Source organism: Rhineura floridana, chromosome 3 (genome assembly GCF_030035675.1).
Source record: "Rhineura floridana isolate rRhiFlo1 chromosome 3, rRhiFlo1.hap2, whole genome shotgun sequence".
NCBI classification, from domain to species: Eukaryota; Metazoa; Chordata; class Lepidosauria; order Squamata; family Rhineuridae; genus Rhineura; species Rhineura floridana.
Window position 1 is genome coordinate 212,551,283 of NC_084482.1, and position 26,643 is coordinate 212,577,925.

The 26,643-nt window shown below is 46.2% G+C and overlaps 1 protein-coding gene across 1 annotated transcript in view; it reads left to right on the forward strand.

The window, feature by feature from the left end:
• Positions 1-3,064: 3,064 nt before the first annotated feature.
• Positions 3,065-26,643, forward strand: part of LOC133378949 (zinc finger protein 883-like) — a 36,035-nt gene continuing 12,456 nt past the window's right edge. The window contains exons 1-4 of the mRNA XM_061613561.1: positions 3,065-3,258; positions 5,230-5,372; positions 8,832-9,512; positions 22,272-22,276. Of these exons, the coding sequence (XP_061469545.1) occupies positions 3,065-3,258; positions 5,230-5,372; positions 8,832-9,512; positions 22,272-22,276 (1,023 nt within the window). The remainder of the gene's footprint in view (positions 3,259-5,229; positions 5,373-8,831; positions 9,513-22,271; positions 22,277-26,643) is intronic.

A 26,643-nucleotide genomic window follows, 5' to 3' on the forward strand; every position in this document is an offset into this window, starting at 1 on the left:
CAGCTACAAGATGCTCATGAGGAACAATTGCTCCTTCCCGACTGTTTTCCTGCTCTCCTTCTTTGCAAGTGAATCTGTCACCTTACGGTGCTTTGCCCTGAATCCTGCACCCACAGACGCTCTGGGTCTGACACCTGCATCTTATTCCTTTCCCTAGCTGGAGGTGAGTAAACTCCAGTGCCTGCAACATAATGGCGTGTCCTAAATCTACATGGAAATCCTGTTAAAAGTCTCAAGGATTTGCAACTGTAATCTTTCCAGATTACAGGCTGAGCCTCCACCTCAGGCTTCTTGAGCTGTCACTCATCTACAAATTAACTTGCCCTTTTGCACTCTGTTGTAGTCAGGGAGCTGATTTGCCAGGTAGCCATCAGATTTGGGGCAAGGTGTCAGCAGTACGCTGATGATATCCAGCTCTATTTCTCTGTAACATCTGGATTGGGAGAGGCCATGCAAGCCCTGGACCACTGCCTGGACTCAACAACAACAAGGGCCTTTGCAAGATACAAGGAGTATTAAAATCGGTAGGCAGGTAGGATGCCAGAGGGCTAAAATTAGTCCAGACTTGAGGGATGATCACAGGGCTTTATAAGTCTTAATATGTCTCGCTCACAGCTTCCTGGCGGCCACAGCAAAGTTGGCCACTGCGACATTAACTTGTTTGGGGTTATCAGCTAGAAGGTCGACTACCAGCTCCTGGTCGCAAGGCTCTAGGTGCCAGCGAATGTGTTGGGCCAGGAATTTCCTCCTGGGATCCTCGTACAAGGGACAGTGAAGCAGATAATGGGTAATGTCCTCTATCCGATTGCACCCAAAGATACATCTCCGTTCTTTGGCCGGGATTCCCAGATATCGCCCATCGAGGAATGCCGTGGGCATCATTTGGAACCTAAGTTCCGTGAACGCCCTGCGCAGCTGGGCATGGGTCAAAACCTCAAAATAATATGGTCTTGCGTGATTAGCCTTAAGTAGGGAAACCAGGGAGAAAAAGGAGCTGCTGCAATAGCTGCCTGATCTTGGCACGTGTCGTGGTCAAAAACCCAGTTCCTGAGCGCGTGTGGACTGAGGTTTAGATATTCCCCCATAGAAAGATTGGACTCAGTGGCGGGCTGGATGAGGGCCAATAAACTGAGTCTGAATCCTAGCAAGATGGAGGCAGTGTGGGTTGGTGGTTCCCGAGTTCGGATAATTGGTCAGTTGCCTGCTTTGGATGGGGTCATACTCCCTCTGAAAGAGCAGGTCCGTAGTCTGGGGGTGCTCCTGGATCCATCTTTGTCGCTAGAGGCCCAGGTGACCTCAGTGGCTAGGAGTGCCTTTTACCAGCTTCGGCTGGTAAGACAGCTGTGGCCGTTTCTGGACCGGGATAGCCTGACCATTTTGTCCATGCATTGGTAACCTCCAGGCTGGATTACTGTAATGCGCTCTTTGTGGGGCTGCCCTTGAGGTTGGTCCAGAAGCTGCAGCTGGTGCAAAATGCAGCGGCGAGACTGCTCACTGGGGCAGGGTATTGCCAACATGTCACCCCACTGCTGAAAGAATTGCACTGGCTGCCCATTTGCTACTGGGCCAAGTTCAAGGTTCTGGTCTTGGTGTACAAAGCCCTATACAGCTCGGGACCAGGATCCCTGAAAGACCATCTTATCCCTTATATACCCAGTCAATCATTGTGCTCTGCAGGTGAGGGCCTCCTGCAGATACCATCTTATCAGGAGGTCCGTTGGGCACAACATAGGAAGCAGACCTTTTGTAATTCCCTCCTCTTAAATATTAGACAGGTGCCATCTGTTATCTTTTTGGCACATATTGGAAGACCTTCCTCTTTCAACAAGCCTTTGAAGTTGAGACCTATCCCAGTCTGTGTCTGTGTTAGAATTGCTTTTAATATGTTTTTAAATATGTTTTAACCCTCTTTTAAAAGATGTTTTTAAAATTTTTTTAAAAAAATTAAACTTTGTTTTAATGTATCTTAAGGTCTTTTAATTATGTTTTAAAGTGTTTTTAGTGCTTCTGTTTGCCGCCCTGGGCTCCTGCTGGGAGGAAGGGCAGGATATAAATCATTCTCTCCCTGGTTCTGTCCCTGCAGTCCCGCACTGTGTCGTGGCTACATGTGTTGGAGCTCAGGTCACCCTTGCCCCCTTCCTTCCCTTTCCAGCTTGAAACCTCTTTGGAAAAAGACCTTTTTCTCTCTCCCCCTCCTGCCAAGGAGGGGTCTGGGCATCTGGTGATTTTGTGTGTGTGTGTATGTGTGTGCCTGCGTGCATGTTTCTTGCTGACCCTGAAAAACATAGGCTACTTTCTTTGGACCATAGGATGATTCTACTGGGCTCGAGGGAACTCTGCCAAGGAGAAGATAACATGTATTCAGTAGCTCTTAGTTATTTTTGTTTCTTAACAGCTGTCCTTGTTGGTTTTCGCACACCTCAGCCATACGAGAGGGTGGGGGTGTGGAGTGGGAGTTATAGTTCAGCAAGATTCCAGGCTTTGCACCTGGTAACAGTATGCTTTCCTAGAGGTCACGTGACAATCACTTATGAGCCAAATGGTATTTTCAGAGCACCCTTTTATCTGCCAGAAGTGGAATCATTTGCCAAAAGTCTAGGATGACTTTAGAAAGAAGGGATAGAACTGGGAATGCAAAAAGGAAATCAACCGGGAAACCTGATGTCTTGCAAAGATGATGTCTTTTTTTTAATAGACTTAATAAATAAGTATTTATGCCAGTTATTAAACTGGAAACAAACATGTCCGTAAAATGAACAGGAAATCCATGTGTAAAATCTAAACAGAAGTTATGTTATTAAACCAGAAATATGCATTTATTGTAAATCGCCCAGAGAGCTTCGGCTATGGGGCGGTATATAAATACAATAAATAAATAAATACATTTAAATAAAAACAGAAACTGTTCCAAAAACCTAAATGGGATGTGCGTTATTGATAATAAAGTATGCACGGCCAGCCCTAGAAAAAAACAGCACCCTGGCCAAGGAGTGCCTTCAGCACCAAAAACCCCACGGTCAGGTTTGCAGGGCCACCCAGAGGGTTTATGGGGCCCAGAGCACACATGAGGTTGAGGACTCTGCTGCTGCCCCTCCAAGGACTTATGCACATGTGTACAAAGCTGGGGGCCACACGCGAGAATTACTGCATGCACGGGTTACACGTGAGAATTCTCACCCGCAGCTCCTTCGCTGTTTTTTCCCCTTATGTTGCAGATGAAGAAATAGAGATCAAGTTCTGCTCCTGGAATTCAGCTAAGTAGCTAAGCAGACAAGTTCTGGGATTCAGCCTCGCAGGTCTTCTCGTTCTGGCCTGCTGCTGGCCTCCTCCACTACTCACTCGCTCTGGATTCCTCCCTCAAGCCTGCCCTCCCACCACTCCTACGCCTTTCCCTGGGGTAACCAGGGGTACCAAACTGCCAAGAGGATTTTCTGGGCCAGGCCCACTGGATGTGGATCACACCCTCTGCTGCACTCACAGACGATGACACAAATATACATCCCCTTCACGTCATGAGCAAATGTGCACCCTCTTTTGCAGATGGAGGGGGGAGGAGTGCCCAAAGATAAACCAGGGGTCATACACAAGTAACAACATGCCTGACAAATACAATATCACACAGGTGAAGCTTTCCCCATATTTTCGTTCCGGACTAGAAAAGGCTTACCAGAATCCATACAAAGAACTCCAATTTCATGAGCTATAAATTAGTTACATATTGTTTTGTATCTTGGCTGGGGGATTCCATAGTTTAACTATGCGCTGAGTAAAGAAGTGCTTCCTTTTGTCTGTCCTGAATCTTCCAACATTCAGCTTCTTTGAATGTCCACGAGTTCTAGTATTATGAGAGAGGGAGAAGAACTTTTCTCTATCCACTTTCTCAATGCCATGCATAATTTTATACACTTCTATCATGTCTCCTCTGACCCGCCTTTTCTCTAAACTAAAAAGCCCCAAATGCTGCAACCTTTCCTCGTAAGGGAGTCGCTCCATCCCCTTGATCATTCTGGTTGCCCTCTTCTGAACCTTTTCCAACTCTAGAATATCCTTTTTGAGATGAGGCGACCAGAACTGTACACAGTATTCCAAATGCGGCCGCACCATAGATTTATACAACGGCATTATGACATCGGCTGTTTTATTTTCAATACCTTTCCTAATTATCGCTAGCATGGAATTTGCCTTTTTCACAGCTGCCACACACTGGGTTGACATTTTCATCGTGCTGTCCACTACAACCCCGAGGTCTCTCTCCTGGTCGGTCACCGCCAGTTCAGACCCCATGAGCGTATAGGAGGGGAGAGTGTTCTTGCACTCGGGTCCTGCTTGCGGGCTTCCCCCAGGCACCTGGTTGGCCACTGTGAGAACAGGATGCTGGACTAGATGGACCACTGGCCTGATCCAGCAGGCTCTTCTTATGTTCTTATGGTTTTATCCTCTTGAAATGGTAACCCTGGGACCTTCCTGTGAAGTGTGGATAAGAGACACTCATGAGAATTCTGCTTTTAAGCTACCAGCTCCAAGCAGACTTAGGAAGCAGCAGAATTCGACTCTCTCATATCTTTATTGAGCATTTGTTCTGATGTCTTTATGGGCGGGTAATGTGACCACGAGCATTCCTCCTGATTTGCTTGCAGGATGCTCACAGGTCTTAGGAGTGCCCTGTCGGTGCTCACCACAGTAACACGAGAGTCCCAGAAGGGAGGCGTTAGGCAGGAAATCTGTCTCTGGCTGGACTCGGTCACTTCAGACTGCAGGAGGTCTGTAGCAGAGGGGGATGCTCCTCCATACAAAACAATGGGAATGGACTGCCTTCAAGTGGATCCTGACCTATGTCGACCTTATGAATAGGGTTTTCGGTATTCAGAGGGGGTTTACCATTGCCTTCCTCTGAGGCTGAGAGGCAGTGACTGGCCCAAGGTCACCCAGTGAGCTTCGTGGCTGGGTGGGGATTCGAACCCTGGTCTCCCAGGTCTTAGTCCAGCACCTTAACCACTGCAAGTCAACACAAAAAGTCCCTGCACACAGAAATCTAACAGGTAAAGAAAACGGGGTTTAGGCTAACCTACGCCATTCCCTCAAAGCCCTTTTTTAAAAATGTGCATGGCACTTTTATTTTTAATATGGAGAAGGGTCACCGGCCAGAAAGGGGCTTCCTGCCTCCCCTCGCTCTCCGCGCAAAGCAGTCGAGGAGCTTCAGCCGCTTTAAGGGTTAACAAACGACAACAGAGCGGAAGGTGAGAGCGCCAACGAGGGACTTCCTCTTCCTGCCCCGCCTCTCTGTGAGAAATGCAGGGTGGAAGCGCGGAGCCCCTCTTCGTGCGCAGCGGTGTTGGAGTGCCGGGTTGCACGGGGGGAGCCTCGGATGAAAGGTATGCAATTGGGGGGAGGGGAGGTTGGGAGAGGGCGAGGACCCCCCTTAAGCGCCCGCTCCCTGCAGACCCTCCAGATCTGCGGATGCAGCTCTGCCCCGTCCCGTCTGCCTCCTGAGCAGAGCTGACTGCGATGGGGCCGGATCGAAGCATCCCTCCCCACATCTGTGGTTCTGATGATGAATTTCAGGGCCTTAAGCTTGGAGATGTGGGCACTTCATAGAACAGAGCTAAGTAGACAACAGGGCCGCTTCTTCATGTGTCCTCATTTGTCCTTTGGTTCAGCTGTGAGTTTGATAGTCAGGCTATTCTTTCAATACCTTCATTCTGCCAGCCCTCCCCAGTTTCCTAATCCGGGAAGAAAGAAATGGGATCCTGTGGAAGTTAGCCGAGAATGGATTGATAATTTGCATGCTTATTGAGTTCAGTGGGATTTACTTCCCAGCAATCATGCTTAGGATAGGTAAAACTGACCTGGGGGGGATGGAGGGAGGGATGGACTGGGAAGGGAGGAGGAAGAGGGGAGGTGAGAAGGAAGGGAGGGGAGGGGAGGAGGAGGGGTTATTGAATGGTTATTGAATTCAATGGGATTTACTCCTATGCAATCATGGTTAGGATAGGTAAAACTGACCATGGGGGTGTAGGAGGGGAACGGGAAGGGATTCCTGCATTGAGCAGGGGGTTGGACTTGAAGGCCTTCTAGTCCCCTTCGAACTCTACTGTTGATTCTGAGGGAGGGAGAGAGGGAGGGGAGAAGGGAGCAGAAGGAGGGGGAGGGGAAGGAGGTGATTGGAAGGGGAGGGGCAAAGGAAGGGGGAGTGGAGGGCAGGTTTGATCATATCCATGCTATTTGAGTTCAATGGTATTTACTACCGTGCAATTGACCAGGAGGAGGGGGACAGGAGGAGGGGATTGGGTGGGTGGGTGGGCACTGGACAGAGGGGAAGCCCCTTTCCTTTCCAAAAGGAAAACGTTGTGAACAGTATCATTGCTTTTCAGCCTTTCCCCCACCTTTTCATTCCACAGCAGGCACATGTAGCCTCCCACCCAAATTTAAACCAAAGCTGTCCCTAGCCACATCCACACCAGGCCTTTATTTAACTTTGGACAGTCATGGCTTCTCCCAAAGAATCCTGGGAACTGTAGTTAGTGAAGGGAGCTCAGAGTTGCTAGGAGACGCCCTGTTCCCCTCACAGACCTTCAGGCAGAGCGGCTAACTGTTAAACCAGTCTGGCCACTGGAGTTCTCTCAGTAGAACAGGAGTCTCCTCTCAGCAACCTTCACAAACTACATTTCCCAGGATTCTCTGGGGGAAGCCATGACTGTCTTTTTTATTGTCTTTTTCGCAGTCCATAGTATGTACAAAGCTTTCCTCCAACACCACATATCAAATGAGTTGATTTTTCTATTCATTGTCCAACTTTCACATCCATACATAGAGATCAGGAATACCATGGTCTGAAAGATCTTGACTTTGGTGTTCAGTGATGCATCTTTGCATTTGAAGATCTTTTCTCATAGCTACCCTCCCCAGTCCAAGACTTCTTCTGATTTCTTGACTATTGTCTCCAGTTTGGTTAAAGACTGTGCCGAGGTATTGATAATCCTTGACAAGTTCAATGTCCTCGTGCCAACTTTTAAGTTACATAACTCTTCTGTTATCATTACTTTAGTCTTCTTGACGTTCAGCTGTAGTCCTGCTTTTGTGCTTTCCTCTTTAACTTTCATCAGCATTAGTTTCAAATCTTTACTGGTTTCTGCTAGTCGTATGGTATCGTCTGCGTATCTTAAATTATTGATATCTCTCCCTCCAATTTTCACACCTCCTTCATCTTGGTCCAATCCTGCTTTCCGTATGATATGTTCTGTGTACAGATTAAATAAATAGGGTGATCAAATACACCCCTGTCTCACACCCTTTCCGATAGGGAACCAATCGGTTTCCCCATACTCTGTCCTTACAGTAGCCTCTTGTCCAGAGTATAGGTTGCGCATCAGGACAATCAGATGCTGTGGCACCCCTATTTCTTTTAAAGCATTCCATAGTTTTTCATGATCTACACAGTCAAAGGCTTTGCTGTAATCTATAAAGCACAAAGTGATTTTCTTCTGAAATTCCTTGTTCTGTTCCATTATCCAACGTATGGTTGTGATGTGATCTCTGGTGCCTCTTCCCTTTCTAAATCCAGCTTGGACGTCTGGCATTTCTTGCTCCATATATGGTAAGAGCCTTTGTTGTAGAATCTTGAGCATTACTTTACTTGCATGGGATATTAAGGCAATAGTTCGATAATTACTGCATTCCCTGGGATCCCCTTTCTTTGGAATTGGGATGTATATGGAACACTGCAGTCTGTGGGTCATTGTTTCGTTCTCCATATTTCTTGACAAATTTTTGTCAAAATTTGGACAGATTCAGTCTCAGTAGCTTGTAGCAACCCTATTGGTATGCCATCTGTTCCTGGTGATTTATTTCTTCCAAGTATTGTAAGAGCAGCTTTCACCTCACATTCTACAGTTTTTGGTTCTTTATCATTGGGTTCCTCCATGAATGAATCTGTCATCCATGCATTTCTTTTATAGAATTCTTCAGTGAATTGCTTCCATCTTCTTTTTATTTTATCTCGGTCAGTCAGTGTGTTCCCCTGTTGATTATTCAACACCCCTCTCTTGGTTTAAATCTCCCTTTAATTTCTTCCTGTACTTCTGTGTAAAACCTCTCAATTTCCTCTTCTTCGGTATTTGCCTTTGGAGCATAGACTTAGATGATGGTTATGCTGATAGGTTTCCCATTAAATCTATTTTGTAGTTGCCTGAAAATGTCCCATTCCCATCCATTTGAATTCACTCACGCCGTATTGTAATGTTGATAGGTTCCATTTCTTGCTTGACAATTTATAACTTTCCTTGGTTCATACTTCTCACATTCCATGTTCCTATTGTGTGCGTCATTAAACTCTGGACACTCGTTTTGCATCTGTGCGCATCAGCCTCGGCTTCCTTTCGGCTTTGACCCAGCTGCATCATTAGTCACAGCTCTTCCCCAGTAGCTTGCAGAGTGCCATCTGTCCTGGGGGGTCTCATCTTCTCATGTTTCAGGTAACATTTTGGGAGGGAGGGAGGGGATGCGACCTGCCCTCTGGGCAGTGGAAAGGACCATGTTCCTGTCAGACAGGATCCATCCTAGGTTTGTAGATTCCAGCTGTGCATAAGTACTTGGCTGTTCACCTTAAATGAAGGAACAAGAGAGCAGTTTTGTGTTACAATTCTCTCTCTCTGCGTCTCTTTTCACAACCTCTGACCAAGTACCTACTGCTAAAATAACTCTGTACAAGGCTTGGAGCTTTGACAGTTTGATATCAACAGAGCTCCCAGAAATATGTTTTCAAAGTACAAATCATAATATATTCACAGGATTTCTCCATAGCATTTTATCACCTTTCTTTTTCATTCCATCAGGATACATCTGGGGGGTCAAGGCTGAGGGAGAACCATCTGAAGTATCACTGGGAAAAGCTGAGGAGCAGGTGCAGGAGCAGAAACTGAGGAGGCAAGATGGAGCAAAGAGACAAGAGGAGAGACAGACTCACACAGGGGACAAACCCCATAAATGCTTGGAGTGTGGAAAGAGCTTCAGTCAGAGTGGCCACCTGACTTCGCATCAAAGAACTCACACAGGGGACAAACCTTATAAATGTTTTGAGTGTGGAAAGAGCTTCAGTCAGAGTGGCGACCTTACTTTGCATCACAGAACTCACACAGGAGACAAACCTTATACATGCTTGGAGTGTGGAAAGAGCTTCAGTCGGAGTGGCCACCTTACTTTGCATCAAAGAACTCACACAGGAGACAAACCTTATAAATGTTTTGAGTGTGGAAAGAGCTTCAGTCAGAGTGGCGACCTTACTTTGCATCACAGAACTCACACAGGAGACAAACCTTATAAATGCTTGAAGTGTGGAAAGACCTTCAGTTGGAGTAGCACCCTTACTTTGCATCACAGTACTTACACAGGGGAGAAACCTTATACATGCTTGGAGTGTGGAAAGAGCTTCAGTCGGAGTGGCCACCTTACTTTGCATCAAACAACTCACACAGGGGACAAACCTTATAAATGTTTCGAGTGTGGAAAGAGCTTCAGTCAGAGTGGCGACCTTACTTCGTATCACAAAACTCACACAGGAGACAAACCTTATAAATATTTCGAGTGTGGAAAGAGCTTCAAGTGGAGTAGCGCCCTTACGGTACATCAAAAAACTCACACAGGAGACAAACCTTAAAATGCTTGGAGTGTGGAAGGAGCTTAAGCAGAGTTCAACTCTTTCTGTGCATCAAAGGATCCACACAGGGAAGCAAGGCTACCAACAGGATTTTCCGGGGTCAGTACTCTATGCAGATTGGGCCCTCTGCTGCTCTCCTCAAAGACACAAATTTGCATAAAATGTGCATACGCTTCATGTCAAATGCACATTCCTAGCCTCTTCTGCAGATGTGAGTGGAGGACGAAAAATAATCCAGTGGGAACACTCAAATAACAGCTGGCATAGCATGGTGGGGAGGAGAGCCTGGCTGGGAGTCCAGAGTCTGTGAGTTCAAATCCCCACTTGTGTCTCCTGGGCGTCAAGGACCAGCTAAAGATCACCCCACAGGGAGTGGCTCGGGGGTTATGTGCCCTGTCACCTGTGCAGCCGTGGGCAAGCTGCATAGTCCCACGGAGCCCAGTTGCCCCCCAGCTGGCAGTTGTGGACAAGGAAGGGGCTGGCTTGTGCAGTGGGGAGGACTATCCTCAGAGGGAGGCAATGGTAAACCCCCTCTGAATACCGCTTGTCATGAAAACCCTATTCATGGGGTCACCATATGTTGGGATCGACTAGAAGGCAGTCCATTTCCATTTCAACATTCAAATAATAAGATATCCAACAGAAAGAATATCAACAGGTGAAGCTTTCCCCATAATTCTATACTATAAAAAGGCAGGTATTACTCCGCCTGCCACATTATTATATAGCCATGAGAGTGGCTGTATACTATAGCCAGCATGGATTTTTCGCATTCCGCAATGATAAATTGAAAATACCCCCCACGTCATTCTGATGCTTCCCATAAGTTCATTTCAAAACAAAACCTTACATAACTTATAGTCCTGAACTCAGAAACGCTTGCTTAACAACCCTTTAAGTCTTCATGGCAATACACAAAACAGTCAGAGAATCAAGAGTTCAAAATATAAAATGAGGAAAAAAACAGACCTGGACTTTTTTCTGTCAGAGATCTCATAATTTCATGAAATTAATTAAAAATCAGCCATGTTCACAGAGTACCTGTAATCCTCTTACTGACCTTGCCCCATTCTCGGAACTACATCTTCTGCAGTTTTAAAAATAAAATGCCTGGCTGATTTTTAATTAATTTAAGAAATTTTACATTGAACTGAATGATAATGTCGGGCATGCTCAGTAAGAACCAGCTGTCAGTGTTCTAAAAGCCAGACTCGCAGCTGAAACATTTTTAAAGATGTTTTGTTATAATGTATTTTAAGTCTGTTTTATGATGTTTTAGAGTTTTTGGTGCTTTTGTTTGCTGCCCTGGGCTCGTTCTGGGAGGAATGGTGGGATATAAAACAAATAAATAAATAAAAATGGGGGCAGTGTCAGTGATGTTCTCTACAGTCAAAGGGATTGGTACAAGGGGAACGCCTCCCTCCCCATGGACAGGGAGTAGGGAGCATATCCAACAGTTACTCACATTATAGATGGAAGCAATTCTTGTTGGATTTAAGCAAGCTTGCATGCCCCCCCCCATTTCATAGGGAGATGCTCCCTCAAACCAGTATTGGAGATATCTCTATATGTTTGTTTACCATGATGTAACTTCCTCAAAGGGTGGGGTTATTTATTTCTTCCTCCTCCTTTGTTAGGGGATATTGATCTTTTTTGCATGTTCTGTATTAACCTCTAGCAGAGGGAACAGGCAGACGTTCCTTCCAGGGGCCTCCTCACCAATGACTGAAAATGGACTGAGACTACAGATTATTTTCTATCTAAGCTAGAGCCTATGTTTTCTTAAACATATGAAGGTTGTGAGTAAATACTCTTTATTCTTTTTACCTAAGAAGATTGTCTCTGTGACTTCTTTGATTAACTAGTGTGCGTGGGAGGAAGGTGTGGGACTGGTTTATTCTCATTCCACTGAACGGAACAGGCAGGAATGGGCCCTTTATAAAAGAAATTGATGCCAAAAACACTGGGATGTGTTAAGAGACACTTGAGAACAACATTTAGGAACAAAAACCATTCCAATAGGATTTTTATTAATCCTTTAACAACCAAAATGCCCTGCAGAACCGAATGAAACAGCCCAGAACAGCAACTTCCCAGCGAGCCAGACCTCCCAAATTCACCAGTCCCACATGACTACATGGGATGCATGCAATAAGACACAAAACGTCCACGAAACCACGTTCCAATACCCGTTCCGGGCTATAATACGCCTTTACGTAAAACAGCCTGGAATGGCGACTTCCCAGCGAGCCAGACCCACCAAATTCACCAACCACATATATTGCTGCCTCTCCTTTTGTTGGGAAATGGGAGATAACACAGGATGACCCAGGAACCTCTGGGGTGATCAGCAATACCCTTTCTTGCTGTTTGTAGGTCCACTAAGCAGTACTATTGGTGCTGCTACCAGGTTGCGAAGGGCTGGTGAATTGGGGAGAGAGAGAGAGAGAGAGAGATTGGAGGGGCAAGTCGGCTGGCTTTTACTCATGGCCTTTCTGCTGTAGGTAATGAGAGAAGACACTACTTGCTGCCACTGAGCCACCTCCCCAGTGTAAATATAGCATACCTGGGCTGCTGCCTTTTTGGTCTAAAAAAAGAAGGGATCATCCTGTCTCTGCAGAGACCAGCAGATCTTATAGTGCTCCTAGTGGGAAGAAGAGTAAACTGCAGCTATTCTCTAGCACCAAAAGCTACCTGTAGTTGCATTCAATACTAGTATAGCTTACTACAAAAACCTTGCTAGGAAAGAAAAACAACAATGTACTATATTGTTTTCACACACATACCTCATTAATCATTACTAGAGCTGCCAACTAAGTAATAATATTAATTGGAGCAATTTGTTTTGCTGTTGAATTTGCATACTATCAACATTTCATTCAAGATGTTTTGTGTAGATGCCTGTATAATTTATAAATAAACACTACTGCTCATTGTTGGAATGAAAGGTCATCTTTAATATATATTACAGTAATATAAGAGAATTAAGGTATTGACAAAAATACAGAAGTGTGCTCTTAACTTTCAGCAGTACCAATTTAAATTTGACATCAAATGAAATGTGTCTCTTGTTAAATTAACTGAAGTTATATTTGGCTATATACCATTGAAAACAATTGGAGCGCATAGCACCAATCTTTGCTTGTGTGTATGCAAGTGAAAGTGGTTGCTGTGAAAGCTCCTACGCAGCTATGAAGTGCTTTCAACCTGTCTTTCTGAGAAGAGGAAGGCAATGAAAAAGGGCTTCCTCCCAGCTAAATTTAGTTAGAATTGGAGCCTAATGGGCTGTGGGGCTAGGAAGAAAGGTGAGACGGCTGTCCTGAATTGTTTAGGCTGCAGCCTAATAACTTCTACTCAGAAGTAAACTCCATTGGGTTCTATTGGACTTACACCACGGTAAATTCATGGTATTGCAGCCTTAATTGCACAACAATTGTTGCCTCCCCACCCCCTCATTCCCTTTGCCCCACCAGTCAGAGTGAGAAGAGAGGGTGTTTAGAGCTTCCCTCTCCTCTTACATTCAAATTTCCATTGTTCAGGTCTGTCCTGGAGCTTTTGTATATGAATTGCCTCTCTCCCCGCCACCACCACAGTTGTAGCTGGGAACCTCCTAGTATTAGTCTCATTGATACCTTGCTTTTTCTAAAAGGAGCTCAAAGATGGTTCTTCCCCTCCCCGTTGTATGCTCTCAACACCCCTGTGAGGTAGGCTAGACTGAGATACAGTTACTTGCCCAAGGCTACCCAGCAAGCTTCATGGCTGAGCAGGGATTTGACACCAAGTCTGGCAGGAGGTCCTACTTATCATGTGTCTCTTTAATTTGGTAACATGGCATGTTTAGAAATGAATAGTTTGTCCCTGGAAAGACCCTTTCCCCCAGTCTTTAATCTACTGTTCTGTCCTTGGCTTGCCCTGGTGCTCTGATATAACAGTGCTATGTGGCAATAAAAAGTTTCAAGGTTAATTCTGGAATGCCTCCTAATATCTCAGCACAGTTGAGTAAGTTGTGAGTGCAGGGAAAGGGCCATTGCAGCGTCTGCCTTGCATGCGGAAGGTCCCCCAGGTTCAGTCCTGAATGGCATCTCCAGGTAGGAGAGATGCCATCAGGAAGTGAACCTGAGAGACCTTCTGGGAGAGACTCCTGCCTGAAACTCTGGACAGCTGCTGCCAGTCAGTGTAGACATTACTGGGGTTGGTGTACCAATGATATGTGAGTAGAAAATCCTGGTGGAGAATTGAAGTCTTCATTTGAAGTGCTTTTTTTCAAAGATCTTTGCAAATAACAGGAAAGGATGGTTTAACCCTCCCATCCTTTTCTGTCTGTGAAAGCATTAAAGTAGAAGATTGGGGGGTGCATGTCACCCCATTGCCATGGTCAGACCACTTCCTGGTGAAGTTCAGACTTGTAGCTCCGATCCTTCCCTGCAGGGGTGGTGGACAGATTAAGATGGTCCACCCTCAGAGCCTAATGGAATCCATTGGATTCCTGAATGCCCTGGGGGAGTTCCCAGTAGATAAAGCAGGTGACCCTGTTGAAGCCCTTGTCACACTTTGGAACAACAAGGCACGTTGGGCTCTTGACACGTTTGCTCCTGAGTGCCCTCTCCGGCATTGAGGAGCCCAGCTTGCACCTTGGTACACCCAGTGAGCTAAGGACAATGTAACAGGCTGGACGACGGCTAGAGTGCAAGTGGCGAAAGAAGAGCTGTGAGGCTGATCGGGCATGAGAAAAACATAACTGTGCCTACTGTGTGGCGGTGAGGGCAGCAAAGAAGGCCCACTTCTCTGCCTCCATCACATCCACAACTAGCTGTCTGGTGGAGCTTTTCCGTATTGTCAGGGGTCTGTTGACATCAACTCCAGGAAATGGAGTTTTAGACCCTTTGGAGGCCCACTGTGAATTGTTTGCAAGGCACTTTAAGGGTAAAGTTGCTCGTCTCCATAGCAGTCTTGATGCCCCCTCCACATCTACTGTAGTCCCCAATGAGGTGTCCAGTGCAACATCTGCTACAGCTTCTTGGGAACGGTTTCAGTTGATGCGGCCTGATGACATAGTCAAGGTGCTTGTGATGATGCAGCCAGCAACTTCCTCTTGACCCTTGCCCTTCTTGGCTTATGAAAGCTTGCTGAGGGGGTTTGACCGAGTGGATCCAGGGTGTGGTCAACGCATCATTGCAGGAGGGAGTAGTTCAAGCCACCTTAAAAGAGGCATTGATGGTAAGGGAGTCAAAGGTGTACTAAAGAACGATAAGGAGATTGCAGAGAAGCTAAATGAATTCTTTGCATCTGTCTTCACAGTGGAAGATATAGGGCAGATCCCTGAACCTGAACTAACATTTGCAGGAAGGGATTCTGAGGAACTGGGACAAATAGTGGTAACGAGAGAGGAAGTTCTAAGCTTAATGGACAATATAAAAACTGACAAATCACCGGGCCCGGATGGCATCCACCCGAGAGTTCTCAAAGAACTCAAAGGTGAGATTGCTGATCTGCTAACTAAAATATGTAACTTGTCCCTTGGGTCCTCCTCCGTGCCTGAGGACTGGAAAGTGGCCAATGTAACACCAATCTTCAAAAAGGGATCCAGAGGGGATCCCGGAAATTACAGGCCAGTTAGCTTAACTTCTGTCCCTGGAAAACTGGTAGAAAGTATAATTAAAGCTAGATTAACTAAGCACATAGAAGAACAAGCCTTGCTGAAGCAGAGCCAGCATGGCTTCTGCAAGGGAAAGTCCTGTCTCAGTAACCTATTAGAATTCTTTGAGAGTGTCAACAAGCATATAGATAGAGGTGATCCAGTGGACATAGTGTACTTAGACTTTCAAAAAGCGTTTGACAAGGTACCTCACCAAAGGCTTCTGAGGAAGCTTAGCAGTCATTGAATAAGAGGAGAGGTCCTCTTGTGGATAAGGAATTGGTTAAGAAGCAGAAAGCAGAGAGTAGGAATCAATGGACAGTTCTCCCAATGGAGGGCTGTAGAAAGTGGAGTCCCTCAAGGATCGGTATTGGGACCTGTACTTTTCAACTTGTTCGTTAATGACCTAGAATGAGGAGTGAGCAGTGAAGTGGCCAAGTTTGCTGACGACACTAAATTGTTCAGGGTTGTTAAAACAAAAAGGGATTGCGAAGAGCTCCAAAAAGACCTCTCCAAACTGAGTGAATGGGCGGAAAAATGGCAAATGCAATTCAATATTATCTGGATCCATTTCAGTCGGGTTTCAGGCCTGGTTTTGGCACGGAAACAGCCTTGGTTGCCCTGTATGATGATCTTTGTTGGGAGAGAGACAGGGGGAGTGTGACTCTGTTGATTCTCCTTGACGTCTCACAGGCTTTCGATACCATCGACCATGGTATCCTTCTGGGGAGACTGGCTGAGTTGGGAGTGGGAAGGACTGCATGGCGGTGGTTCCACTCCTACTTGGCAGGTCGGCTCCAGAAGGTGGTGCTTGGGGAACATTGCTCGGCACCCTGGACTCTCCAGTATGGGGTTCCGCAGGGGTCAGTTCTGTCCCCCATGCTGTTCAACATCTACATGAAACTGTTGGGTGCCGTCATCCGGAGCTTTGGAGTGTGTTGCCATCAGTGAGTGAATGGGCAGAAAAATGGCAAATGCAATTCAATATAAACCAGTGTAAAATTATGCATATTGGAGCAAAAAATCTGAATTTCACATATATGCTCATGGGGTCTGAACTGGCGGTGACCGACCAGGAGAGAGACCTCGGGGTTGTAGTGGACAGCACGATGAAAATGTCGACCCAGTGTGCGGCAGCTGTGAAAAAGGCAAATTCCATGCTAGCAATAATTAGGAAAGGTACTGAAAATAAAACAGCCGATATCATAATGCCGTTGTGTAAATCTATGGTGCGGCCGCATTTGGAATACTGTGTACAGTTCTGGTCGCCTCATCTCAAAAAGGATATTATAGAGTTGGAAAAGGTTCAGAAGAGGGCAACCAGAATGATCAAGGGGATGGAGCGACTCCCTTACGAGGAAAGGTTGCAGCATTTGGGGCTTTTTAGTTTAGAGAAAAGGCGGGTCAGAGGAGACATGATAGAAGTGTATAAAATTATGCATGGCATTGAGAAAGCGGATAGAGAAAAGTTCTTCTCCCTCTCTCATAATACTAGAACTCATGGACATTCAAAGAAGCTGAATGTTGGAAGATTCAGGACAGACAAAAGGAAGTACTTCTTTACTCAGCGCATAGTTAAACTATGGAATTTGCTCCCAGAAGATGCAGTAATGGCCACCAGCTTGGATGGCTTTAAAAGAAGGTTAGACAGATTCATGGAGGACAGGGCTATCAATGGCTACTAGCCATGATGGCTGTGCTCTGCCACCCTAGTCAGAGGCAGCATGCTTCTGAAAACCAGTTGCCGGAAGCCTCAGGAGGGGAGAGTGTTCTTGCACTCGGGTCCTGCTTGCGGGCTTCCCCCAGGCACCTGGTAGGCCACTGTGAGAACAGGATGCTGGACTAGATGGGCCACTGGCCTGATCCAGCAGGCTCTTCTTATGTTCTTATGTTCTTATGTTCATTGATTCAACCACTCCTGAAAAAGCCCACCCTGGACCCATTGGTTTATGACAACTACCGACCGGTTGCAAATACCCCCTTTTTAGGGAAGGTGATTGAGAGGGTTGTGGCGCAGCAATTGCAAATACTCTTGGATGAAACAGATTATCTTGACCCATCCCAGTCTGGGTTCAGGCCTGGTTATGGGACTGAATCGGCCTTGGTTGCCCTGATGAATGACTTTTATCGGGAGAAGGACAGGAGGAGTGCGACCCTGTTACTCTTACTTGATCTCTCAGCAGCTTTTGATACCATTGACCATGGTATCCTTCTGGGATGACTTGGTGAGGTGTGTATTGGAGGCACTGTTTTACAGTGGTTCCGATCCTATCTCCAGGGTCACTCTCAGAGAATGGAATTGGATGATTGTCTTTCGGTCCCCTGACAGTTGTGCTGTGGGGTGCTACAGGGTACCATCTTGTTCCCCATGCTGTTTAACATCTACATGAATCCCTTGGGAGCGGTCATCAGGAGATTTGGGGTGAGGTGTCAGCAGAATGGTGATGATACCCTGCTCTATTTCTCCATAACACCTGAATCAGGAGAGGCCGTGCAAGCCCTTGGCCGCTGCCTGGACTCAGTGGTGGGCTGGATGAGGGCCAATAAACTGAGTCTGAATCCTAGCAAGATGGAGGCACTGTGGGTTGGTGGTTTCCGAGTTCGGATAATTGGTCAGTTGTCTCCTTTGGCTGTAGTCATACTCCCTCTGAAAGAGAAGGTTTGTACTCTGTGGGTGCTTCAGTTGGTGGCTGGAAGGTTTTGCTCGCAGTTGTGAGCACTCGTCTTTTAAAATGGGGGTTTGGTAGAGAGCCTTTGTAGCTTTTCTACCGAAGTAACATTTGTATTTTATTCCATTCCCCCCCCCCGCCGGCCACCCTAATAGATCCATGTGCTGTGCAGATATATTAATAGTTAGGCTTGTTCCCTGTAGGACACTCCTAATGTGCTTCTCTTTCCTGTCAGCCAGAATCACTGCTCACACAGGCGCCCAAACAATAGTTGCAAAAGACTTGTGCATGGTTATTTGGGAGTAAGGTGCATTGGGTTCCTTGGGCTTTACTACTGAATCAATATGCATGATATTGTAAACAGCTCGGCAGTCAAATTTGACCTGTGTCGTAATGAGATGTTGCCCCCCGGTGGCCTGTGCTGGTACACATGTTTGTGTCAAACACCAGAGTAGAGGAAGCGACTACATGGCAGGAGGGGAGAGAAGCTGATTCGGTCTTCCCTCCTCTTTTAGGATTTTCTGCCGGTTTTTTTGCTTCGGATTAAAAGGAGAAAGCAGCGGGATGCCTCCCCTTTGCCTCCTATGTCATGTGATCGCTGCGACTTTAACAGGTATGCAGGGAGCCTTGATCTCAAATTAAATGGCCATGTGAACCAGCCCTCTGTTTCTCTTTTGTACTTGCGTGCCTATGTGTGCTGCATCAATCTGTTTAAAATGGAATAATTCACCTCCCCATGAATCCAGACCCTCCAGCAATTCGTCTGTTGATACTGTTATCATGTAGAAACACAAGCAAGCCTCTGTTCTGACTTCTAAACGCCTGCTGAAAACTTTTTGGTGTCCCCTGGCTTACGCAGGCAAATGAGATGTCTTTCTCCTTAATGATTTCTGATTTTGCATTCCTGTATGGCTTTATCTTGTATTTATATATTGTAAACCGCTTTGTGTTTTCTTTTTAAGAATAGCGGCATATATTTTTATGAATAAATAAAATAAAAATAAATTATTCCCCCCCCCAAGAGTCCTGGGAACTGTAGTTCATCCCTCACTGAGCTACAATTCCCAGGACCTCACTGAGCTACAATTCCCAGTACCCGTAACAAACTACAATTCCTAGGATTCTTTTTGGGGGGGGGAAGTAACATGCTTTCAATGTGCTTTAAAGGTATGGTGTGTTCTTGGCTTCAGACATTTGGGTTGCGGCAGAGAAGATTCCCTTTCCAGCGTGCGGAGAGCGAGTTTGATGTAGGGCAGCCTTCACCAACCCGGTGCCCTCCAGATATTTTGGACCACAACTCCCATCAGCCCCAGCCACCATGGCTGCCCAAAACATCTGGAGGATTGCCCAGGTCTTCCCTGCCGAAATATAACAGGCACTTTCTGGAAACAACAGAAGACATATTTGTTCCAACAAGGTCTTCCAGCTTGATGAGCAAGTCTCTGCCCTGCTTATTGTTTTTAAATGGATCCGCTGTTATTTTCTGTGCTGTTTTTAACTGCTTTTCAGCTGCTTTTCCTGCCTTTTGTTCATTGCCTTGAGACCAGTAGTGCAGTGGCAGATTCAGAAGTGCAGAGTCCCTTAATATTAGTCACAGGAACCATGACTGTTTAAAGTAGAATGATAGTGGAATAAATGTACAATGTGAATGTGGCCTTTATCCCACCACATCGGCTCCCGGTAAGTGTCGCCATCTCCCAGTGAATCCAGGCCCTCCAGCAATTCGTCTTTTGATACTGATATCATGTAGAAACACAAAAGAGTTTTGTGGCCCCTGAAAGACTAAAATTCATTCTGGCATAATAGCCATCCTTGCTGTGGTTCTTGGTCCCACCATAGACAGTTTCCCCCTTAGCCTCTGCCCCAGTCAACATCTGTGTGAAGCGGTGAGGAAGCCTCAAGGTACCGCAGCTCAGTGGCAGAGCATCCGACTTGCACGCAGAAGTTATCAGGTTTAATCCCCATTGGAGAGGCCCAATAGTCTGACTCATAAGGCGGCTTCCTTTTTCCTTGTGTTCCCACAATGGGGCCCAACCTTGCTCTGCTTTCTTTTCAATCTTTTGTCCTCATTTTTGCATATCAGAAAAATGGTGCTGCAAACAATCTTTACTTAACTACAATAATCTTACATTTCACTTGAATTTCAAACTAACAAAGGAATTTCAAACCATCAGGCTGCTTGTTTGACTGTATAGGAATTGATAAACAGAGCAGTTTTGCTGAAAAAGCCATCTTTGTCATCTTTCTTTAGCACACGTGACTTTCCTTCTCTGTGCATTTCCAGGGTAGATTCTTGCCATTGCTTGTCCCAGCACACACCCGTCCCTCCCATCCTGTTTCTTAAGAGGTCTGCTCTGCAACTGTCTCTCTCCTTTTAGTGATAGAATCATAGAATCGTAGAGTTGGAAGGGGCCTATAAGGCTATCGAGTCCAACCCCCTGCTCAATGCAGGAATCTAAATCAAAGCATTCCCAACAGGTACTTGTCCAGCTGCCTCTTGAATGCCTCCAGGGTCAGAGACTCCACCACCTCCCTCAGTCATTGGCTCCATTGTCGTACAGCTCTAACAGTGAGGAAGTTTTTCCTGATGTTCAGCCGAAATCTGGCTTCCTGCAACTTGAGCCCATGATTCCGTGTCCTGCACTCTGGGATGATCGAGAAGATAATCTGTTTCTTGGTTCAAGAAAGAAAGGGGTGCAGTGGGGGGGAGAGAGAAACCCTTTGGGGCCTCCTTGCCTCACCTGCCAATGGGCTCGTTGGTGCGCGTATGCATGAGTGAGACTCAACCGGGCCTCCCTTTGCATCTCTTTGCACATTTGGGGCATGGAGGTGTTAAGGGAAACTTGTCCGTCTCTCGCTCTGGTCAATGAAAAACACTGGAGAGCAGTTTAGAAGTAAAACTAAAACTAAAATGACGATGAAAATGTCAACCCAGTGTGTGGCAGCTGTGAAAAAGTGCTGATGACACGCAGCTCTACTTCTCCTTTTCATCTTCTTCAGGTGAGGCTGTCGATTTGCTGAACCGTTGCCTGGCCTCGACAATGGACTGGATGAGAGTTAACAAACTGAAGCTCAATCCAGACAAGACTGAGATGCTGTTGGTGGACGGGTTCTCTGATCGGATGGTGGATATATACCCTGTCCTGGACGGGGTTACACTCCCCCTAAAGGACCGGGTTCGTAGTCTGGGAGTCTTTTTAGACTCTTCCCTCTCACTTGAGGCTCAAGTAGCCTCGGTGGTTAGGAATGCGTTTTACCAACTTCGGTTGGTAGCCCAGCTACGTCCCTATTTGAGTAAAGAGGACCTTACATCAGTGGTACATGCTCTGGTAACCTCACGTTTGGATTACTGTAATGCGCTTTACGTAGGGCTACCTTTGAAGACAGTTCGGAAGCTACAACTAGTGCAAAATGCGGCGGCCAGATTGCTGACAAGGACCAAGCGGTCCGAGCATATAACACCTGTTCTGGCCAGCTTGCACTGGTTGCCAATATGTTTCCGGGCTAGATTCAAAGTGTTGGTATTAACCTATAAAGCCTTATACGGTGCGGGACCACGATACCTTGCGCAACGCCTCTTCCGATATGAACCGGCCCGTGCACTACGTTCTGCTACGAAGGCCCTCCTCCGGGTTCCAACTCACAGGGAGGCCCGGAGGGTGATGACAAGATCTAGGGCCTTCTCAGTGGTGGCCCCCGAACTATGGAACAGTCTCCCTGAGGAAGTACGCCTGGCGCCGACTCTGCTCTCCTTCCGGCGCCAGGTCAAAACCTTCCTATTCTCTGAAGCATTTTAAGTTATACTGATTTAATTTTAAAAATGTTTACTGTGTTGGATTGTTGCTTGTATTTTAGTATTGTTTTGTTATTTATTGTATTTTTATGCTGTTTTATGTTCACCGCCCAGAGAGCTATTGCTAGTCGGGCGGTATATAAATTTAATAAATAAATAAATAAATAATAAATAAATAAATTCCATGCTAGGGATAATTAGGAAAGGTATTGAAAATAAAACAGTCGATATCATAATGCCGTTGTGTAAATCTATGGTGCGGCCGCATTTGGAATACTGTGTACAGTTCTGGTCACCTCAACTCAAAAAGGATATTATAGAGTTGGAAAAGGTTCAGAGGAGGGCAACCAGAATGATCAAGGGGATGGAGCGACTCCCTGACGAGGAAAGGTTGCAGCATTTGGGGCTTTTTAGTTTAGAGAAAAGGCGGGTCAGAGGAGACATGATAGAAGTGTATAAAATTATGCATGGCATTGAGCAAGCGGATAGAGAAAAGTTCTTCTCCCTCTCTCATAATACTAGAACTCGTGGACATTCAAAGAAGCTGAATGTTGGAAGATTCAGGACAGACAAAAGGAAGTACTTCTTTACACAGAGCATAGTCAAACTATGGAATTTGCTCCCACAAGATGCAGTAATGGCCACCAGCTTGGATGGCTTTAAAAGAAGATTAGACAAATTCATGGAGGACAGGGCTATCAACGGCTACTAGCCATGATGGCTGTGCTCTGCCCCCCAAGTCAGAGGCAGCATGCTTCTGAAAACCAGTTGCCGGAAGCCTCAGGAGGGGAGAGTGTTCTTGCACTCGGGTCCTGCTTGCGGGCTTCCCCCAGGCACCTGGTTGGCCACTGTGAGAACAGGCCACTGGCCTGATCCAGCAGGCTCTTCTTATGTTCTTATGTTCTTTCTATGCTGATGACACACAGCTCTATTTCTCCTTTTCATCTTCTTCGGGTGAGGCTGTCAATGAACCAGTGCCTTGCTGCGACAATGGACTGGATGAGGGCTAATAAACCGAGGCTCAACCCAGACAGGATGAAGATGCTGTTAGTGGGTGGTTCTTCTGACCGGATGGTGGATGCCCAACCTGTCCTGGATGGGTTTGCACTCCCCTTAAAGGAGCAGGTTCGTAGCTTGGGGGTTCTCCTAGAAACCATCTCTGTCACTTAAGGCTCAGGTAGCCTCGGTGGCACGGAATATCTTTTGCCAATTTCAATTGGTGGCTCAGCTACGCCCCTATCTGGACAGGGATAACCTGGCTTCAGTTGTCCATGCTCTGGTAACCTCCAAGTTAGATTACTGCCATGCGCTCTACGTGGGGCTGCCTTTGAAGACGGTTTGGAAACTGCAGCTTGTGCAAAATTCAGCGGCCAGATTGGTAACAGGGACTAGCCACTTTGAACACATAAAACCAATTCTGGCCCGCTTGCATTGGCTGCCTGTATGTTTCAGAGCCCGATTCAAGGTGCTGGTTTTAACCTATAAAGCCTTACATGGCTTGGGACCACAACACCTGATGGAACGCCTCTCCCAACACGACCCCACCCGAACACTACGCTCAACATCCAAGGCCCTCCTGCAGGTGCGTACTCCAAGGGAAGCTGGGAGTGTGGCAACAAGGGAGACGGCCTTCTCAGTGGTGGCCCCCAAATTATGGAATGATCTCCCTGACGAGGTGTGTCTGGTGCCAACACGGTTATCTTTTCAGTGCCAGGTCAAGACTTTCCTCTTCTGCCAGGAATTTCAGCATGTGTTTTTAAATTGCTTTTTAAAAAATGTGTTTTTGTATATTTGTTTTTAATGTTTTTATTTATTTTATTTTTTAAATGTTTGCTGCCCTGGGCTCCTGCTGGGAGGAAGGGCGGGATATAAATCAAATAATAAATAAATAAATTGTTGTAAACCACCCAGAGAGCTTTGGCTATGGGGCAGTATACAAATGCAACAAATAACAACAATAATAATAATAAGAACATCAATATATGTATAGAAGCTCATTTTAAAGCTTTTTTTAAAAAAAAGATATTTTAAAGGTGTTTTGTTTTAATATGTTTTTAAAGATGTTTTGTTTTAATATATTTTAAAGTCTGTTTTTATGAAGTTTTCAGTGGTTTTTTTTGCCACCCTGGGCTCCTACAGGGAGGAAGGTGGGATATGAATTTAGTAAATAAATAAATAAATAAATTGGAAATAACTGTTAGCATGACTGGAGCAGCAAGCCGTCCTCTTAAAAACGTGATGCAAATATGATTTTAAAAAAATGTAAGTATAGATAAACTCAGAACACTACAAATAAGCATAGAAAATTCAAAATGGCTTTTAAGAAATGGCTTGCAGTCAGGTGCTCAATGGGGGGATCCAATATTTTCCTCTCTGGTGGACCTGTCCCCGAATTCAGGGGTTTATTGCGGGGGGGGGAGGTACACAGACAACTCCTCCAGATTTCACGGGTTATTCGTATTTGCTTGTGCCACTGAACTATTTTTGCTATCAGTATACGAAGGTCAGAATGAGGACGTTAAATTTAAAGACTTTGTATCGTTCCTGCTTTTGGTGCCAGACCGTGGTTTGTTTTTTTATTGGGTTTGTATACCGCCCCATAGCCGAAGCTCTCTGGGCAGTTTACAACATGGTTCAACAATGGAAAGAACTCAACGACTTGAACATCTTGACTTGGCTGAGAACTGTTTGGAACATCTCCTTATTCAAGGGATGGAAAAATGAGGATTTATCATATATCCTTTGGAACATGACTTGCATGGACAACTGTCAGCAGTAGCAAAACACAGATATGGTTGAATTAAATGTTTTTCCCTTTCTGCATACTTGGATTGTAATATTGTCCAGTCTTGTGGTCTCCCAGGTGGTGCTGGTGGGGAAATGGGCATATGGGGAGCATGACTCCATATCGTCATTCATGTTCCAATTACACTTTGTATCATACCAGATGCAATGCCAAGTTTTTCTTAATCTTGTTCTTTAATAATAATAAAAATTTAAAAAGATGTTGAAGCAAACGTTTACACCCAGGCTGAGATTTTTCACTGAAGCCAAAAGAACTTAAAACTTTGCTGAATTCAACAAAATCCAACAAAAAGGACAGCGCTGATGTCTTACATCACAGGGAGCAGGAACTTAGTTCCCATTTGTGTCGAAACAGGGTGACGTCAGAGCGCTGAGAAACGAAGGAGCTTTGACAAGCTACTTTTTTTTAACTACAACTCCCATCAGCCCCAGCCAGCACGGCGAATGGATTGGGCTGATGGGAGGTGTAGTTCAAACAAAGTAACTTTTCCAGGCTCTTGAAGCTGTGAGGAAAGGCCCTTCAGGCTGTGCCTCCCGTGGAAAGTGCCCCCCCCATCCCTTGGAGCAACTGCAGCCCCAACGCAACAGCAGGGGGGCGGGTAGAGGAAGAGGAGAGTGGCGAAGAAGAGAGAGTCGGTCCTCCAGTGGGTAAAGGAACCGAGTTCTGGTTCCTAGAGCGGAAGGAAGTGGGAGGACAGAATAATATATGGGGAAAGGGGGGGAGGGGTTTCATCATCCGGGAAGAGGAGGAAGAGAGAGCAAAGAGGTGCGACGTGTTTGGGGGCTGGGGGGAAGAGGAGGAGGGTTTTCTTTCGGGGATCCATACAAAGGGGGTGTGGGGAGGGGGTGGACCACGCAGTCCATCTGCAAAGCGTGGACAAAACTGCGCTGAAGCTGCCCCCCCTTACAGGTCACCCCAGACTCCCCAGGGATGAGATGCAGCCCAGGCAGGGGGGAAAGGGGGGCCCCTCTTGATGCAGGGGAAAGAAACAGCCTTGTTGGGGGGCGCATTGGAGGGGAGGGGCTTGCTGTGCTGCTCTTCTGCCCCAGAGCTGGAGGGAGCGCCCCTGTTGGATTTCCTCCACTGGAGGAGGGTCTGGTCAGTTTCCCTCCTGCCAGGCAAGGAAAATGGAGAGAGGAATCTGAAACTGACCAGGCTCTGAATGCGCTTCTCAAAGCTTTCAAGGCAGCGGATGGAGGGAATGGGTGAATAAATGCCTCCTCCTCCTCCTCAGCTGGACTCGAGGGGAAGGGGAGTTTGTGGGAGGGGAAGCTCAAAGCCCGCTTGCGGTGGATCCCAGCTGCTCTTGCAGGATTGGTCCATCTGAGGGGTTGCTGAGGGTCTTTCTCTCCTGGCGCGGCCACCCTCCCCCCTGCAGGGTCAGAGTGCTGGGGGGGAGACACAAGAAAAATACTGCTTACCCCCCAACATTGTCCACTTTTGTTATAGGCCTTCACATGTCTACAGTAGTTTAGTGGCAAATTGAGAAGTGCAGGGTCCCTTCATGATAGCCATGCCCCCTTCCATCCTCTTTTTTTCCCCTGCTGGGTTGAGAATTAGATCCTTGTTAATGCCTTCTCCCACAGCTAGGAGCCAATAAGCATGAAAGGGCAGAGTGTTGCCTACTGAGTCTTCTCAGTGGCTGACTCACCTCCTTTCACTCTGATTCACCCTAATTAGCAGGAAAGAACAAGGAAGTATGTTAGAAGACTCTTCTCAGTGGCTAACACACTCTCCTTTCATCCTGATTGGCTCACAGGATGTTGGAGACCATGCTGAGATCCTGCTCCCAAAAAACTAAGCGGTCTAAATTCAGGTAGTGTCCTGGGCCCAGAGACAGGGTTGTTCTGAAGACCAAAGTAGAGGGGGACAAAATATGTTTCCCACTGAGAGCTCATTAGAGGCAGGCCTGTGTAGAAATATAAACACAAGAATAAAATGTATGGAGAAAAATAATAATAAGTAAATCAACTTATTGCCTCAGTCGCTCGACCCTGTGTGGTGAGGAACTTTTGGTCTTCCAGATGTTGTTGAACTACAACTCCCATCATCCTTGTCCTTTGATCATAGTTGCTGGGGCTGATGGGA